Source organism: Ptychodera flava, unplaced genomic scaffold, assembly GCF_041260155.1.
Source record: "Ptychodera flava strain L36383 unplaced genomic scaffold, AS_Pfla_20210202 Scaffold_41__1_contigs__length_1339820_pilon, whole genome shotgun sequence".
Classification (NCBI taxonomy): domain Eukaryota; kingdom Metazoa; phylum Hemichordata; class Enteropneusta; family Ptychoderidae; genus Ptychodera; species Ptychodera flava.
In genome coordinates, this window is record NW_027248363.1 from 918939 (window position 1) to 935896 (window position 16958).

The window sequence follows — 16958 nt, forward strand, 5'->3', positions numbered from 1 at the left end:
CATTTCAAAAACAGCCAATCAGCTTTTGAATCGCCGTGGATTTAGACTACTTAAGTTGCTATGAGCATATGCAATTTACGAGCAGCATCTTGGAAGCTTTCAGCCAATTGGTTGGCTGATACTCATTGTTCTCATTGAATTATTTTGAACAACCCTATCAGATTGAGAATAGCCCTAGTTTCTGACTCCCTAAGTTGCTGTAAATTAATGGCATTTCTGGCTCCTTAAGCTGCTGTAAATTAATGGCAGTCTGCCAATCTCATAGCCTTCCGAGCCACATCACAATTTTCAAAGACACTTTCAGGACAGTCATTGCTATTCTTTCAGAAATACGATGTATCGGTTTACTTTGAAACACGATCATGTCTTAAAAGTGTTTCTCATAAAATCAAGCATGGCATACCAGATGTGAAAGAAAATGATCTTATGTTGTAGTATCTAAGAGTTGCATTTCAAGCACATTTATTAACCATATGCTGATCATGTTCTAATTTACAACCATTAAAATGGCATGCTCCACGTTTTCACAAACTGAAAGTATATTTTGAAAAAGCGTATTTTAAAGTTTTCTGTAAAATTATTTGATGACAATAAAGTTTATTTATTTGTTATGTCCATGTCCTCAAAGTCCAGTTGCATAACAGGCAAGACAGTGTGCACACCGCTGATCATCGTGTGTGATGTTACCTTTTATTACAATGGTTTGGTCCAACTCTATTGTTTCCAATGGTCAGGGAAGACCCATGCACATGGAAAGGGGGTAATAGAGGGTTTAAGGGCCAGTGGCTGTAACTGGATAATCTTTTCATTAATTTTGTTTTGTATGTCAACTGCAAGTTCTTGTTCTAGTCTGTGAAGCATGTTGAAACACCCAATATTTAGCTTGTTATTGTTTACATTTATATTTTAGCTGGGACTGAAATTCATTTGCCAACAATGTTCATGCATTTTACACATGTACAGGCTGAGTTGACAAGCTGAATACTGTGTACCTCAACATGCTTTAGGAAGCACACAAGGAAGTATAAGTTGATAATGAAAACAAAAATATTGAAATAAAAATTCAAAAGTCACAGCTAGTCCCTTTATACGTCAACCTTCACCTAATATAATATTATATCATACCAGTATACAGACTGAAAGATCTGTCACTGTAAACAGTATATTGATTGTGCAAATACAGCTTTCTGATTGGTTGGGACTTGAAAATAACCATGCCATATTCTCTTTATAGCATGGTTGGATCACATGCGGGCTCAGCTGGAGAAAAATACTCTTTTGATGTTCCATGCCAGAATTTCAATATTATGACACAATAGCAGCAAACAACATCGGCAACGGGTATACCACTCGGTTTTGACCAGTTAACTCCATATATGCACTCGCTATGGTTATTGCACATATGTCGTAACATGGTCAAAATTTCCTGGTTTATGATTGCAGGGTGTGGTTTATTGCTCAAATACAACAGTGCATCTGACATACGTGTAGTGTTTGTTATCCATGAAATAATACGGTGTGTGGCATTTATCCCTCTTGGTTCTCCTCAGAACAGTGACAAAGTAATCAGGGCTGAATACGTTATTTGGCGTATTAAGTCGTCTTGCCCTCTCACTGACATGGTTTAGCCCAAAACCTATTGTTATCAATGGTGATTGGGGACCTTACCACAGGATACTGGGGGTGAACAGGTTAATTGAGAGCAGCTACACAGGACGACTGAAGCTTCGAACAAATTTGTTTATTTGTCAACAGAATGGCACCAATAAACACACACACCTCCACACTAAGTATCAAAATACACGGGCAGTACAGTGTTTGAACTTGTTTGAAGATATGATACAGGAAGCAAGGTCTGTGAATATCACTGTTGCAGTAATAAAGCCAGTCACGTGCTGGACTAGAAATTTCGATCTGTAAGATTACAAAAAAATAGAAGGTGGAAATAAGTTGAACATAACTTATGCTCATCAGCCTGGAAATAAAATTGGACATGGACATGACAATGTGCTAGAAAGTAAGCCTCGTTTTAGCTGAATAATTTTGGGGAAAGGTTTTCAAGAAAAAATTTCCATTTTGCATGATTTCATGGAATATTTTTAAAGCATTCCGTGTTAAATAACCCACATTTACCAAATCTTGGTCAACAACTGGTGAATATCTCTCCAGTCATTGATTGTGATAAAATGATTTATCGGTACATGATATAAAGTAAATTACAAGGTATTTAGAACTCCAAAGACATGAAATTTTGGACATGTTCTTACCGATTTTCAGTGCTGAATTTCATGAATATTCATGAATAAGACCCTGTTGGCATGGTGACAAAATATTGTCTGATAATTCAAAAATTCTTTGCCTCATTCCATGTTTGACATAGAGAAGATCGCAATGGCATTGTCATGACCCCTACATAACCTTTACATCCTGGTACTTTCACTGTCAGACTCCATTGAATACTGCTCTCAGCCAATCATATTCACTGAATTGTGCCCTGAATTGCTACTTCAACATGGATTCCAAAGCAAACATTTGCACTGTTCCACTTTCACAATGTTCAATGTTTGAATATCACATTTGCTGGAAAAATGCCAGAATATAGCCTGGAGTCATGAATGGGCTTTAGCAGAGGTTTTATAACTGATATTTAATATCACATTTGTCACACCAGTCCAATTATGCACTGGAAAACAATAGCTATATAGTCTTTGGTAATACATTTGTTTTTATCATCTTTGTTCCACAAATTAAATAGACATGTTTTCTTTGTTTTCCCAATAAGTATGTTGAGATAAAAAAGCTATGAACCCTGCAAATACAACAACACACTGTGCAAGGGCAGTAACAATGGACATCACATACAATCCAGTGTGTGTTGATAAGATGAACATAGTTGCTATAAGAAATCTACTTAGAGATTATACTGTAGGGTATTTAACAGGACTACTAACTCTTTGAAAATAAAACGAAGTTAAACTTCACATAAACAACAGAAATACAGTCAACGCAAACTCTATTTAAATATTCTGGACCTCTATTGGCCTACAGCACTGCTGTACCATTGAAATAAGTCTATATCTTCCGTAATAAAAGCCATTTTGTGTGAGATGGGTTTCTGTTGATAGCCTAAAAACAAATCTTTTCCTTCAGCGACTTACAGCGCTTGTCATTTGACTTTGGAGTTTCATTGTTCCACATGTACCGTACATGTTTCTTGTTCGGTACACCTAAATCTTTAGCACCAAAAAACACCCAACTAAAATACAACAATTTATCCAAGACACACATTTTCATTTTTGTCTTGCTTGCATACAAATTTTAGACGTGCTACAACCAGATAACAATCATACCTGGTCACTTCCAAAAACACTAGATTCGATTTTTGCATTAATTTTAATATTTTCAACAAAATAATGCCATTCTCCTTCCAAATAATGCCCCTTGTTGCTGGGTTGACCACGGAGACAGCACACTTTCTGAGAAGTCTGAGCCAATCATACTCCTGTAACGTTTTGAGAGGAAACGTTCTGCTACGGTGTTTATATTTTGTAGCAATCTTCACATCCTTTGATGTCGTGTGTCAGAGTAAAACAACTTGTATGTTACTGTCAAGAAATCTCAAACAATGAAACTCCAAACTCAAATGACAAGTTGTGTACTTACATTTGAGATTTTGTATCAAATAATACCTTGTTAATTCCATCCTGATTCAGGGTGAGCAAGACAAAAGAAATGTTGGCAGCTATGAAAGCTGCTTTGTGATTTGTTCATTATGTGACAGCTGTCCTATGCAGTAGCAATTTCCCCCAATGGCAAGCACTCTCACATCAGACTGGCTGGCAGTAACTTCACTCCAAACATCCTTACATTTGATTGGCTGGCAGGAGTTTTCCCTTGCATTCACCGAAGCCAACGCGGAAACCATCGCCTTGACAATAACCTGGTAAACAAACAACAACAACACAAAATATTCAATATCATCACAACCCTGTGAATAGATTGGAACACAGCAGTGTTCTGTCATGTCCCAAATTATGACTGTTCAAATTATGCCCGAACACGTAAAATAAACATGTACATCCTAATACAGATAAATGAGAGTGATAGAAACTTGGACAATGATGTAGGGTTTTGTGTTTGAGTATTGCAACTGTACCAATTGGCGACTTTGTCAAATATTACGCTGACATGTAAAAGTGTCCTTTCATGCTGTTTACCTCATTGCACATTGGCCCTTGTTGGTGATGTTTACCTTGTTTAACATTGGTCCCTGTTTGTGTGTGCTACTAGTACAGAAATACTGAATGATAAACTTTAAACAGTTTGAACCTAACATTGTTTATTTGGCTTACAACAACTCGGATCAATTTACACAGGAGAGAGAGAAAATTACCGAATTATAGAGGAAAATTTCAGACTTCTATCAAAACCAAATGATCCCACATTAAAAAGAAGTGTAAGCCCTTGGCAGGGGAATTTCCTTTCACCAACATCCATTCTGCAGGCTGTGACCTATGACCCTGTGTATAATGATTATATTATTCATATGCTCACCAACAAAATGATTAATATGCTTGTTTTGCCCATGCATGAGAATAACCTGTGTCAAAGGTTAGCCCTGCATGCAGATAACTGTGTCAAAGTTCAGCCCTGCATGCAGATAACTGTGTCAAAGGTTAGCCCTGCATGCAGATAACTGTGTCAAAGTTCAGCTAAAACTCTGATAGAAAGTCAAATATTAAAATACTGGTATGGCAGCAACCAATGTAGGCCAATATTTGTGACACAAATGCTTTGTACAGTCTCCATAAACTTACACATAACCACCACAGTCATGTGACAGCTCACAGCCAATGAAAACTCACCAGACAAGATGACTTCATCACCGTCTTGAATAAATTTTCTGACCTCTCCGTTGCCCATGTCGACTGGTTTGGTCCCCTTCCAGCAAAGCTCAAGCATTGAACCATAGCTGTCTTCGGTCTGAAGATTAAAATAAGTCAAGAAATTATACACTTGTCTGTCACTAAGGTAGTATACCACCTTAAAATTGAAAAGACTGAAATTTTTGCTGAAACTTTATTCAAGGAAACTCAAAAAATGGTCTTTCATTATCAAAAATCTGGAGTAACCATGCAAATTTCGTTACTCTGGAAACTCATTACCTTCCATGTATAGATACTTCAAATTCAAAATAGTTGCCATCTCTGAGTGGAGGTAGTATGCACCTCGGGGACAGATATTAGGACTCTCAAACTCTTTCAATTTCTTTCTGATCTACTAGTTGTGGGAGGCTCATTTTCAAGCACTTGTTGTAAGGAAAATTTTTCCCTGTCTTTTTTTTTTAAATTCAAAAATTTTCTTCTTCTCCATAGAGTTAACATAGGGATGGCGGCCATTAATAATTTCAAATATCAGTAAATCTCGCGCAGTTTGTTTCTCCAGCACCAAAATTTGCACGGGTACCCCTGATTTTTATTTTTTGATCGTGAAAGAGAATGATTAAAGGTATACAGTCACCTGTAATCTGAATATGCCCCTATATATAGTCAAGGGGGCGTTCCTTGGTATTCAAAATGCCCATGTGAGGGCGCTGTTTTAAAAAAGCTGTCACCCGCTTAAAATCTGGGATTGGTTAGATTTTCTCTTTCCCTGGTAACTGTGGCAAAATTGGAACAGGTGACAGTATACCTTTAATATATTTCTTGAGGAAAATCTGAGCAAAAAGTTAAATGTGTTCACTTTTGAGGCGCATGCTACCATTCATAGCTGGTAATTTCCATCACCATAATGAACACCTTGAATACTGGAAAATTCTGGCAAGATCCTGTAAAATGCTCATGGTATATTTTGCAAAGCAATCTCACCATATTGTCGATAGGTTGAATATATGTACACTAGAACTATTCACTGACTATTTGATTAAATAAGAATTTGTTCATGAAAATGGCAAAATGGAAAGCTATTGTGGTGTTTATTATGGTCTACTATTGTGAGTAACTCACCGGTCCACTAATGGTTCCCGACGCCATCAGATCACCTGGCTGTACGTTACATCCGTTGATAGTGTGATGCGCCAACTGCTGTTTCATGGTCCAGTACAAATACTAACAAGAAATCATTTTCATAAATACACATGATTATATGTGACTACATAACTACAACACACTATAAAAGGCAAATTATTTACCAAAAACAGATGATTAGCTTGATACAGTTACAGTAGAGTGCTGCGTGCATCTGCCCTAGCAGGCGTCAGCCAAACAATGCAACGTGTGAAACAATGTTAGAAAATCTAACTGCATCTCAAATTATATTGAAAGCTTTGTCAATACCAGATTATTACTGATAATGAATCTGACAATCCAGCATTGTGACCCCAGATGTTTTCTACATCTACAAATTCAGTAGAGTAAAGTAAAGTTTGTCTTCCATAATGCGCTCTGCATCGGCTTGTACACTATGTCGTGGAAAGTTTGTTTTCATCCATTGTGAGCTGGGAGTGAGTACATTATTATTGCTCAAACAGGAATCTTTTGTCATGGAATTTCCTGTTTTAAATTACGAAAGTAGAGTGTTTTCCAAGGATAACTCACGTGGTAATTGGAATTGGACACAACTTTAGGTTCAGACATGGATTCACCTAGAACACAGAAATAGAAATTTAACAAATTTTAAATGAGTGGGCAATCTGTACAAAAAATCATGTTATTGTACGAGGGTTGTATTCTGCCGATAATATTGCCACTACTGCCATAAGATCAACTCATGGAAGAAGATAAGCTGCAAAATAGATATTAGAAGATCTGGTCGCACAGCAAGTCTGAACCACTCCTGATGTTGGATATAAAATTCTGACACTCTATGGTCAAGACATACGGGTATCATACCTAAAATTTCAACCCCTTCTTGTCCTAACAAGCTTTCTCAAAAATCTTAAGCCCTATGTGTCCTGATACAAGTTGAAGCTCGACCTATGTCAGTCTAGAAAATGAGGAACTCAAGTTGTTCTGACAACCTTCATCTTGAATTTGGAAATGTAGGTGCTATACCAATATCTTAACTTTGGAGTACTAAATGTTGTTATTTGTCATCTGAATAAACAAATTTAGGAATAAGATCTTCATACCTTTCACAGCACACGTTAGTTTGATATCATAATTATACTGATCATCATGTTTCAGATACGGCAAAGGTTCTGGATCCTGAATGACAACAAGATGACATAAAACACAGTTATAATGTGTTGAATCACAACTCAAAGCGCCACCATGAATTTCCAATGAGTCGGGAGACTTTTTATACCCCATAACAGGGTTTAAAAGCTAAAGTGTACAATATTGTTCGAGAATTCTCAATAGAAATTTCCATGACGATAAAAATAATCATGTTAATTGGTTTCTCTGTATTCAGTACCCTGTCCTTTTATGACTCAAGGGAGAACACCATATATATTTCAGTTGGTTACAATTTTACATATTTGTCAAAAAATAATGTATCCTTGATGTCAGATCCTAATTTTAAGTCAATCCATTGATCTATACGTCAAAATTATCTAACTGAAAAAAGAAAAGGAAGGTCATTTACTTGGTATCTGTATTGCTACACTATGTAAACAGGTCATTGACCCTTTACCTGCCAAGTTCATATTTCATTATCAGGTAAAGTTTGTTAAAACCACTGAGGCATAATATGTCCCATATGGTGCATTTTAACAAAGACTTGAAGATTTGAAAGTCTCTGAAGACAGAGATACTGTAAACATTATTTTTACAGACTAAAGCTGCTATAACATACCAAGCCAAGTGAGTGAAAATACATTGTAATGTAGGCATTGCTTCAATACTGCTCTTTACTGAATAATAAGCAACAAAAGATGTCATCATCATACCGGTATGTCCCTCCACTGCATAGAAAGCTATGTTAAAAGCTGTGAGAAGTTTGAGAGATTACAACTTTACCTGGACTGGATTAGCAACAATAAACGGTTTCAATGCCTCCATGGTAACCACCCACGGCGATATGCTGGTACCAAAACTTTTACCCAGGAATGGACCGAGGGGAACATACTCCCATTTCTGGATGTCGCGAGCTGTTTTGGGTTACAAAACCAAAGATAGTCACGGGCTGTTTTGGGTTACAAAAACCAAAGATAGTCACGGGCTGTTTTGGGTTACAAAACGAAAGATAGTCACGGGCTGTTTTGGGTTACAAAACAAAAGATAGTCACGGGCTGTTTTGGGTTACAAAACGAAAGATAGTCACGGGCTGCTTTGGGTTACAAAACAAAAGATAGTCACGGGCTGTTTTGGGTTACAAAACGAAAGATAGTCATTGTGGATCTATGGTAGTGAAGACTTTGATTGCAGATGAAGGGATATCATTAGAAATACTGATGTTCAGAGAAATATTTCCATCAGCTGAAATGTGCCAGTTATGAAGACATCATAAATGGAAAAATAGGGTCACAAACTCAATGTGCCTACACATTACCTGTAGCCGCCTATAGTGTTATTTTTGCCATCTGTAACTACAATTTTTTTCATCCCTGAAATGGCATCAATGAGCGCATTCAGTTTAAGACTGCTTCCCTTATTTTTTTTCATAAAAAACAAATACTGAAAAAATATGACGTAATTTGTGATTCGTGTGCAATCAAATAATGTGAATATACTTACAAAAGGCACCTAAATCACTTTGAATTCAATAAACCCTTTCTGACAGGATTTCACACTGTATTAACAATATTTAACATAGACTTTTGATATATTTACAATTTTAGAGCTGATAATAAACTCATACTGTATTTTTCTTCAGAGATGAAATATTACAATGAGTCTAAATATTTAGACTTGGAAATTATTATGGCAAGAGACATGCATATCATAATTCATACATTATTATAGGTGCATATTGCTTATGAGCTGAAAACGTTTATTTGAGGACATCTTAAACAGTTTAGTCAGATCAGTGTTTATCATATGGCCATTTGCAAACACTTCTAGACTTCTAGTTTTGGCCAAGTGCAAATTTGTTATCAATCATGGTGATAATTGACCTCTATTGAGGAAACTTGGGGGGGGGGGACAGGTGAAGAAATCTTAAGTTTTCTTGTACTCACCGCTCCAATCATTCATGATGACCATTCCAAAGATGTGTTGGTGTGCCTGGGATACTGGAATTGGCTGTCCCAGCTTGTTACCGGGTCCAGTGAAGAATGCCTGGTGATAGGACACAAGGACAGCATTTTCGTATAAAGATAAAACACTCAAGTTTCAAACCCAGTGTTTACAAATCATCTTGCCTGGTGTGCAGACGGAAAGATCTGTTACAGAGAACGCCACATTAACCCGTCAAGCCATTTAGCAAAATGCCTTGTAAAACAGAGAGTCATTTGGCCAGATAACAAGTAAATTGGCAGTCAACTTCAGTGGTCTGGTACAGCGATTGTAATACAAAAGTCAGCAGGAAGCCAACTCTGGCCATAAAATTGATACTGATACTACAAGCTGCATAAACATCGCACAGTGGTACAAACCATTTCTCTCGTGGTGTATATCTTAGAAAATAAACTGAATCGAATGAAGAATAATTCACAATTGACACCGATTGAGATTACCCGCTGATTTTAGTGTTTGCAATTGCTGTACCCAACCAGTGAAGTTGATCGTCAATTTATTTGTTATCTGGCCAAATGACTCCCTGTCTCACTAGGCATTTTGCTAAATGGCTTGACGGGTTAATGTGGTGTTCTCTGTAAGCGCAGTTGCTGTACTGCAACATGGGAGTGCGCCCTCAAGTGACGGATACCATGCTACCTTTATCTTGAATGATGGGGGCTGTTTTCAGTAATTCTTTCAGTAGACTCACAGGTAAGAGAATCATTTCTAGATCAAGCAGCCAAGGGACAAGCACCAAAACAAAATCACCAGCTAAGCCTAAGAGTCCAACGGCAAAGTAGCTAACATTATAGTTACCAGCTGAGTAATGCACAATTCGATTCACATAGCTTAGCCGGTAGAAGCAAAAGCTACTACTACCAGTGCTACCAATAGTCCATGAGCCTGTACTAAAGGATTTGCTCACCGCTATGAGTAATATGAAGGTAATACTCACCATTTCCAGTTCAAAGTCTAGAAGTTTGCATGGTCCAAATACCGGTGGCTTTGCTGAAATAATTAAAGTATAACAAGATTAATGTCTCCCAGCCATTAGGGACGAACACAAACTTTGGACTCCATAGTGTATGAGGAGAAGCCAGGTACAGGTTTGCTTGAATCTATTGTGGGCCAGGAGGGGCACTTTATTGCTATTATTTTATAGTTTTGGCAATGCCAGTGAATTTGTAGATGTAGAAAACATCTTGGGCCACAATACTGGATAATGGGATACATTATCAGTACTAATCTGGGGAGGATGACGTCACAAAATTCACTAGTATTGACAGAAGCTATAATACAATACAGTATGAAGTACGAAACACTAAAATTCTTGAAAAAGCTTTCCCTTCACTTCAGCAGTAAGTTAAACTGAAATTTTTTTTTGTACAATCAAAATTCATCATTCCGAAATAATCTGTTTCCCCCTCATGTTGACATGATGCACAATGACTTACTTTCATCTGGTTTCATTTGCCCACAAGGACGTCTGACAGGTGTTCCTGATATGACAACAGATGATGAACGTCCATGATATCCCACCGGTAGATGCTTCCTATTAGGTTAGTAATGGTAGAGTGAAAGTTAACTATACAATAAGAGTATCACAAAAGTTTTCTTCAAAATATAGGGAGATTGAGGACACTGCTTCATGGGGCTTGTGGTTTACAGATTCTTACCTCATTATTTATGTATGTGTTTGGCTTTCCTATTGGCAACAAGTTATGATATTCAGAGCTTTGACACATGTATGTGCTGCATTTTGTACAAATACAGTTACTGAACATAGCAGTCTGTTTGTTACATCTTACAATTCATGTACATATAACCCATACAGACAATGCAGTGTGCTGTACAACAAGTATAATAAATTTAGGAACTTTGAGTCAAGTTTAGGGAATTGTGGAAATTTCTTTTCCTCAGCCCTACATCTTTATAACTTCACAGCAACAAATGTTCTTGTGCCACAGACAAAGAATTTTCGGCATCGCACAACGCATTGGCTTTGAAGGCAGTCTGACACACAAACAGATTCTCTCTCTAACTCACTCTCACACACATATCTGTACACACACAAATGCACACAGACTATGTAATTCATTGTTGGCCTCTACTCAATGTAGGTTTTCTGAGTTTTTCACGGAAAGAAATCAAACTTTTCTTGCAGAATTTCCCTTTGTTGATGATATTCTATCAAGTCAAAGCAATGACTCTCAATGGTTCTTCTACTCCAGAATAAAAGACCCGATATGTTCTACCGGACTCAGTATGCCAGAGATCACGTGATGACGGTAAAACAAATACATATACCGTTAAAGTCATTTTATAAGACACGTCTTTTATTATGATGTTTGCAAATTTTGAGCCCGAATTTATTCTCAAGAGATGGGGTGCGACTTATAATATGTACTTTTTGCATTTTTAAAGAGGGCATTACCACTATAATAACATGGAAATTCTCAGATTATTTTTTTTCAAGGAGTGGGGGGGGGGGGGGCTACTGATAGAAGTTCACCTTTATTGAATAAATAACTTTAAAAGATAATTACAAGAAGAGTTTGCTTATGGTAGTTCTCTTTTGGAGGATGTGGTTGCCCATGGTTGAGAAACATGTTTCAATTTTATTGAACCCCAAGGAACAACAAAGTTTTAACTTTTGATGAATAGAGCCAACCTCAATGGTGGCTGGTAGTGTGACAGCTGTGCTGGAATAGGGGTGCGACTTATAATGCATACGTTTTCCATTTTTGAAAATTTAAGGATTTCATCCTACTCAAGTCAATCAACGGAGGGTGCGACTTATAATGCAGATGCGTCTTATAAAATGACTTTAACGGTACTTCTACGCATGCTCATGCATGTGGTTTTGTTTGTATGTTCGAACTCCAGGTTCAATCTATTGCGATAAAATACTTTAATCTTGACTGCACCATGTGGTAAAGTAAAATTGCATTCTCTTAACCCTTTCACCCCCAGTTCCCTGTATACAGGTCCAACTTTACCATAGAAAACAATGGATTTGGGACAAACCACCGTGGTGAAAGGGTTAAAGCATGTAGTCACAGGAATGAGCAGGTTGCATCAAAAACTGCCAAACAGTGACATAATGATTTTTATGTAATAGTTTTTTGGATTCTGATTGGACGCAAAACAATGAATATAGTAACCTCAGTCTCAAAGAGTGTGCTTCATAACCAGAATTTCCTAGTGACTTACCAGTTTGGCATGAGGGCGTTTTCTTTGCCTCTGAACATAATACCCACATTTGTAGCATGGTAGACGGATGAATAGAAGTCTGTATAGTCTCTGATATCTGCTGGTAGATGCATGGTTGCATCACTCTGTGCAACGAATGCCCTGGAAAATGATAATAAAATTACAAGTCAGCTCTTAGACAAATGCAAGTGTTAATGAAAACTTTTTTGTATATTCCCCAGTATTTTGTTTTGGACAAAAAGATTTACACAGAAAATGCACCACAGACGGTATTGAACGCTGCAAAATGGACCTCATTTTATCATCTTAAAGGGCCAGTTCATTTAACTGTAACTTTTCATGTTTATTTTCACTATTTTTGTTAAGTCAACTGCAAGGTCTTTATTAGACTGAAAGATCTGTCGCTCCACCGAGCGCCCTCGAGTGACGGATCTTCCAGTCTAGTTCTTTATCCAACTCTCCAATAAGCATATTGTGACACCAACTATTTATTTGCCAACACACACACTGTAATCGATAAAAAGTCACCTTTGAATTCTAATCTGCACCAGAATTCACTTTTAAACAATAACAAAACTGTTATACAGGTTGATTTCACGAGCTATATAACGTATCTCAATATTTGTGGAGTAGAACAAGAAATGGACTGATTAGTATCTACAGGAAACAAATGTTATCAGCTGTGATTTATGAACACTAAAAGTTTGCAACTCTTCAGGTACTCCTATAAATTTACCTTAAGTTTGTTTGCATAAGATAAACTGCAAACACTTTGTCCCAAATCAGTTGAAGTGAATCAGAAATTCATGAAATGAACATCTTTTGTCGAAACACGGTCCCTCCATCACAGAACTCTGATCAGAACTAGGCTTTTCGTTAATGTATCCTAACCACTTTGTGAACGGCACTTCATCAATTTTTGTTGACACTCCCAGGAAATGTTTTCATTTTTTAGATCATTGCTGGAGTATCCCCTGTATACAAATCTGTATTAAAGGGCAACTCTTGTGTGAGTTTCTTGTTTATAAACAATGTATTTCGTGCACCTCATCATCATGGCTGCAACATTTAAATTATACGATGAAGATTATGACAGACATGTTTTAACTTTCATCAATCACCATCGTACCTTGGATACAGTGTTTACATTGGTGGTATGGGTCCCATACGACCTTTGAGCGTAGTTCTGATTACTGTATAGCTTCAGACATTACCTGACAGCTTCTGTTGGTCCGATGACAACATGACGCATTATTGTATATACTATAATGTTATGAGTTGACATTTTGCATTGACACTGCAATCAAGGTACATGTACTTACTTGGCTCTGAGCTCAGCATTGTCTCGTAGAGTTCCTTCATTAGCTGACAGTAGTTGCTGTAGAGTAGATCTGGCCTCGGACCAAGCTGGTTGACCAAGTCCCATGAAGCTGTTCAACACTGCCTGTTATCAAAAAAGTGACCAAAGTAACCATAAGATGATAGATATGAATGCAAACAACAGATAGGGGATTATTTTATCCGTCTTTGAGTCAGTTATAGATATGTTTACATCAAAGTTCAGGCCATTGCTGTTGATTTTTTTTTCATTCATTTGCCTCATAATTAATTGCTGGCAACTTTTGACTTTTTTCACTATACTGGTTTTGTACTGATGTCAATTGCAATTTCTTGATCAACAAATTCTCATAACAGGTCTAATGATCAGTATCATTCGAGGTCAATTATTAATTTACCTGGTCTTAGGAATGAACAGAAAAGTATGATAACGATGGGGTTATCCTGAACCATACTGAAATACCCACTATTCAGCTTGGCAACACAGTGTCTGTATGTGTCAAAAATGCCCCCTTACTCTCATTAGTCTGGACCAGAATTCACTTGTCAACAATAACAATTTTGCAGTTTACTTATACACAGGCTCAGAATTGACAAGCCCGGCACTGTATTTTAATATGCCTTGAGAATTAGAACGAGTCACTATTGTTGTCCTTAGAAACAAAAATAGTAAAAAAATTCAACCGTTACAGCTCGTCTCTTTGATACATTTTCACCATTTCAATTTTCCAGTTACATTGCATAAAAACACTTCCAAATGTGATTTCTTTCAAATATACAATATATATATATATATATATATATATATATATATATATCATGTTAATTTTTTTCAGTTTATTCTGTATGACATGTCTCTTTTTTCTAGTCCCAGTTCTTGACTATGTTCACCCTTGAGGGAATAACTTCGATAAAATTATAATTATCATGACTGATTTTCATAATTTGTTGACCCCTGACCCATAGTCTAGATGTAGATTGTGTACATACCTCATCAAAGACATGTCTGCATTCTGACAACACAGGGCCTGTGAACAAGTCCTTGACGACGCTTAAATCCAAGATCTGGTCACCAATAGCAACTCCTATGCGATGACGTGGCTGAACGGGACATTCAAATGAAAAAGCAGTGATTTAGAAAAGAGCATATTTTGTATGAAATATAAACATGTTCAATTATATGAAGAACTGTAATATCAATAAACAGGCCAAACCCGAAATTCGAAAGGACCAAGGTACAAACGAAACCACATGCATAGAAATACATGTATGTGTATTTCGATATGCATAGTACACGTCGATTTGTTTGTACCACCATTATGTGATCTCTTGGGCCTACTGAGTCTGTAGAACGCCATGCGTCCGTGTCTTTCTTATATCCTGGAGCAGAATCAATACAGCAGAAGGGTGACAAGAACACCTTGATATACCTATATTGTAAAAGCTATAAGGAGCAGTCTTAAATGCTTGGTTCACGCCTTATTGCTTGTCGACATTGACTGTGTATGTGACTTTAGTCAATTGTTCTCCTTTGAAAGTTGTGCACAGTTATTAATCAATTTGCCTAGAGATACTGCAGCTGATAAAAAAAACCTGGCCCTTTAAATTTCTTTTCAATCATGCAAATTTACAGCAGAATTCTATGTGCAACTTCAAGGTGTATAAAGAAATATTAGTGCTATTCTTTACATGACAAAATGTGCCTCTGGGACAAACATTCAGACTAAAACTTTGACAAAACTTTGACAATTGACCAACTCGTGGGGTCTCATTTTGTAGCTCATAGTGTAAAAATAAACATTTGCTGACTTATTTTTGTGAAATCTCTAAGTGTCTGTAAATATTGGGTAATTTGTTTCTCAAGTAATTTTGCACTGTAACCCCCAATTTTTATTCTTGATTTCGAAAAACTCAAAGTTTCCTTACAAAAAAAATTGAGAAAAAGCTTAAGTACATATATTTCTATTGATGAACATTAAATTGGATTTGGTTAACCTTTTGAGCGCTGTAATTTTTTCCCGCCCAAATGTTAGTGCAAAATTTTACCAATTTTTATGAATTTTTCTGTAATTTTTTTTATAATTTTGGACCAAATGGACATCACATTTCATTGGCTACAGTTTTTTCTCAAAATTTTGGCAAAAATCTGAGAAAACTTGACTGGGGTTTGTTATATAAAGGGGAAAAAAATAGACTTTGGCGCTCAAAGGGTTAAGCTGAGTGGCATGAATGTATATATGTATCTTAGAATTATTTGACTTTGTGAATACAGCTTCTAACGACTGATTTTGCTGCCCTTAAAATACCTTAAAATCAATACACAGAAGTTTCACACACTTCAATGATGAAAAACAATAAAACAATACACTGTGTTTTTAGTCCATGCTGTCATGCCAATTGCAAACGGTTTGAAAAATTTTATAACGGTAATAACCCTGGTAATTACTGATTAATTTCATGTCTACAAGTTCAACAATATCGTTGTACCTTGATCCTGTACAGTTTTATACATTAAAATAATAATCCATTCCAAGATCTGTTTCTGTGATGATGTCGTCTACACTTTTGTAATAGCTCACAGAATAACGAGATTACCAAGGTTTGTTGGTGACCCCTGATTAAGTGTGGAAGGTACCAGTAACTGTTGAGCCCCAAGATCCACAGGATGTCAGCGATAAAGTAAACTATCGCTGGCATGTTGTGGTATCAATCAGGGAGTAACGAGTTTCATGAAAATAAAACTAAAGGTGTCCAGATTCTATATGAAATCAAGTTGGTTTTTCAAGTTGCATTTCATATCAAAATATCTTTGTCGTGGGTACAAGTCTGCAGTCGGTTCACATGTTTACATGGACATGATAGCAGTCGATTACCGCCATGGATGGTTTGTACAATGACCAAACCCCCAGTCACACCCCCATACATTGACCAATAAAAACACGTGGATTGGCCGCGCGCCCTACTTACATTGTTAGCTGTCGAAAATACACCGTACGGAGGTTTTGGATCGAAAAGGGACAATCAGCACCGTAGGCAATGAAAGACATGGTGAAATCGTATCGAATGCCCAGTTAAAATGCCCAAGTCGGATGTAGCGATAATGTGTGTACGCGTCCTCTGTTGCGAACGCGTGTTGTCTTCTTCTTATGTGTAAAATAAAATAGTTCGGGCAGTAGTGGCTGACCTCGGTATCTCACTGGAACTTTTCACACCATATATTTATTCGCTACTATGTCGAAACATCCT

At 36.9% G+C, this 16958-nt stretch overlaps 1 protein-coding gene across 1 annotated transcript; it reads right to left on the reverse strand.

Annotated features, from left to right (window-relative positions):
- Positions 1–1720: 1720 nt before the first annotated feature.
- On the reverse strand, positions 1721–16864 carry LOC139128022 (fumarylacetoacetase-like). Its single transcript, XM_070693888.1, is given in 14 exon segments — positions 1721–3940; positions 4866–4983; positions 6006–6107; positions 6597–6643; positions 7130–7205; positions 7962–8092; positions 9122–9221; positions 10117–10169; positions 10616–10713; positions 12375–12515; positions 13697–13818; positions 14703–14813; positions 16680–16711; positions 16714–16864. Coding segments are annotated over 14 exon segments (1254 nt in total). The 5' UTR covers positions 16760–16864; the 3' UTR covers positions 1721–3863.
- Between the last annotated feature and the right edge of the window lie 94 nt (positions 16865–16958).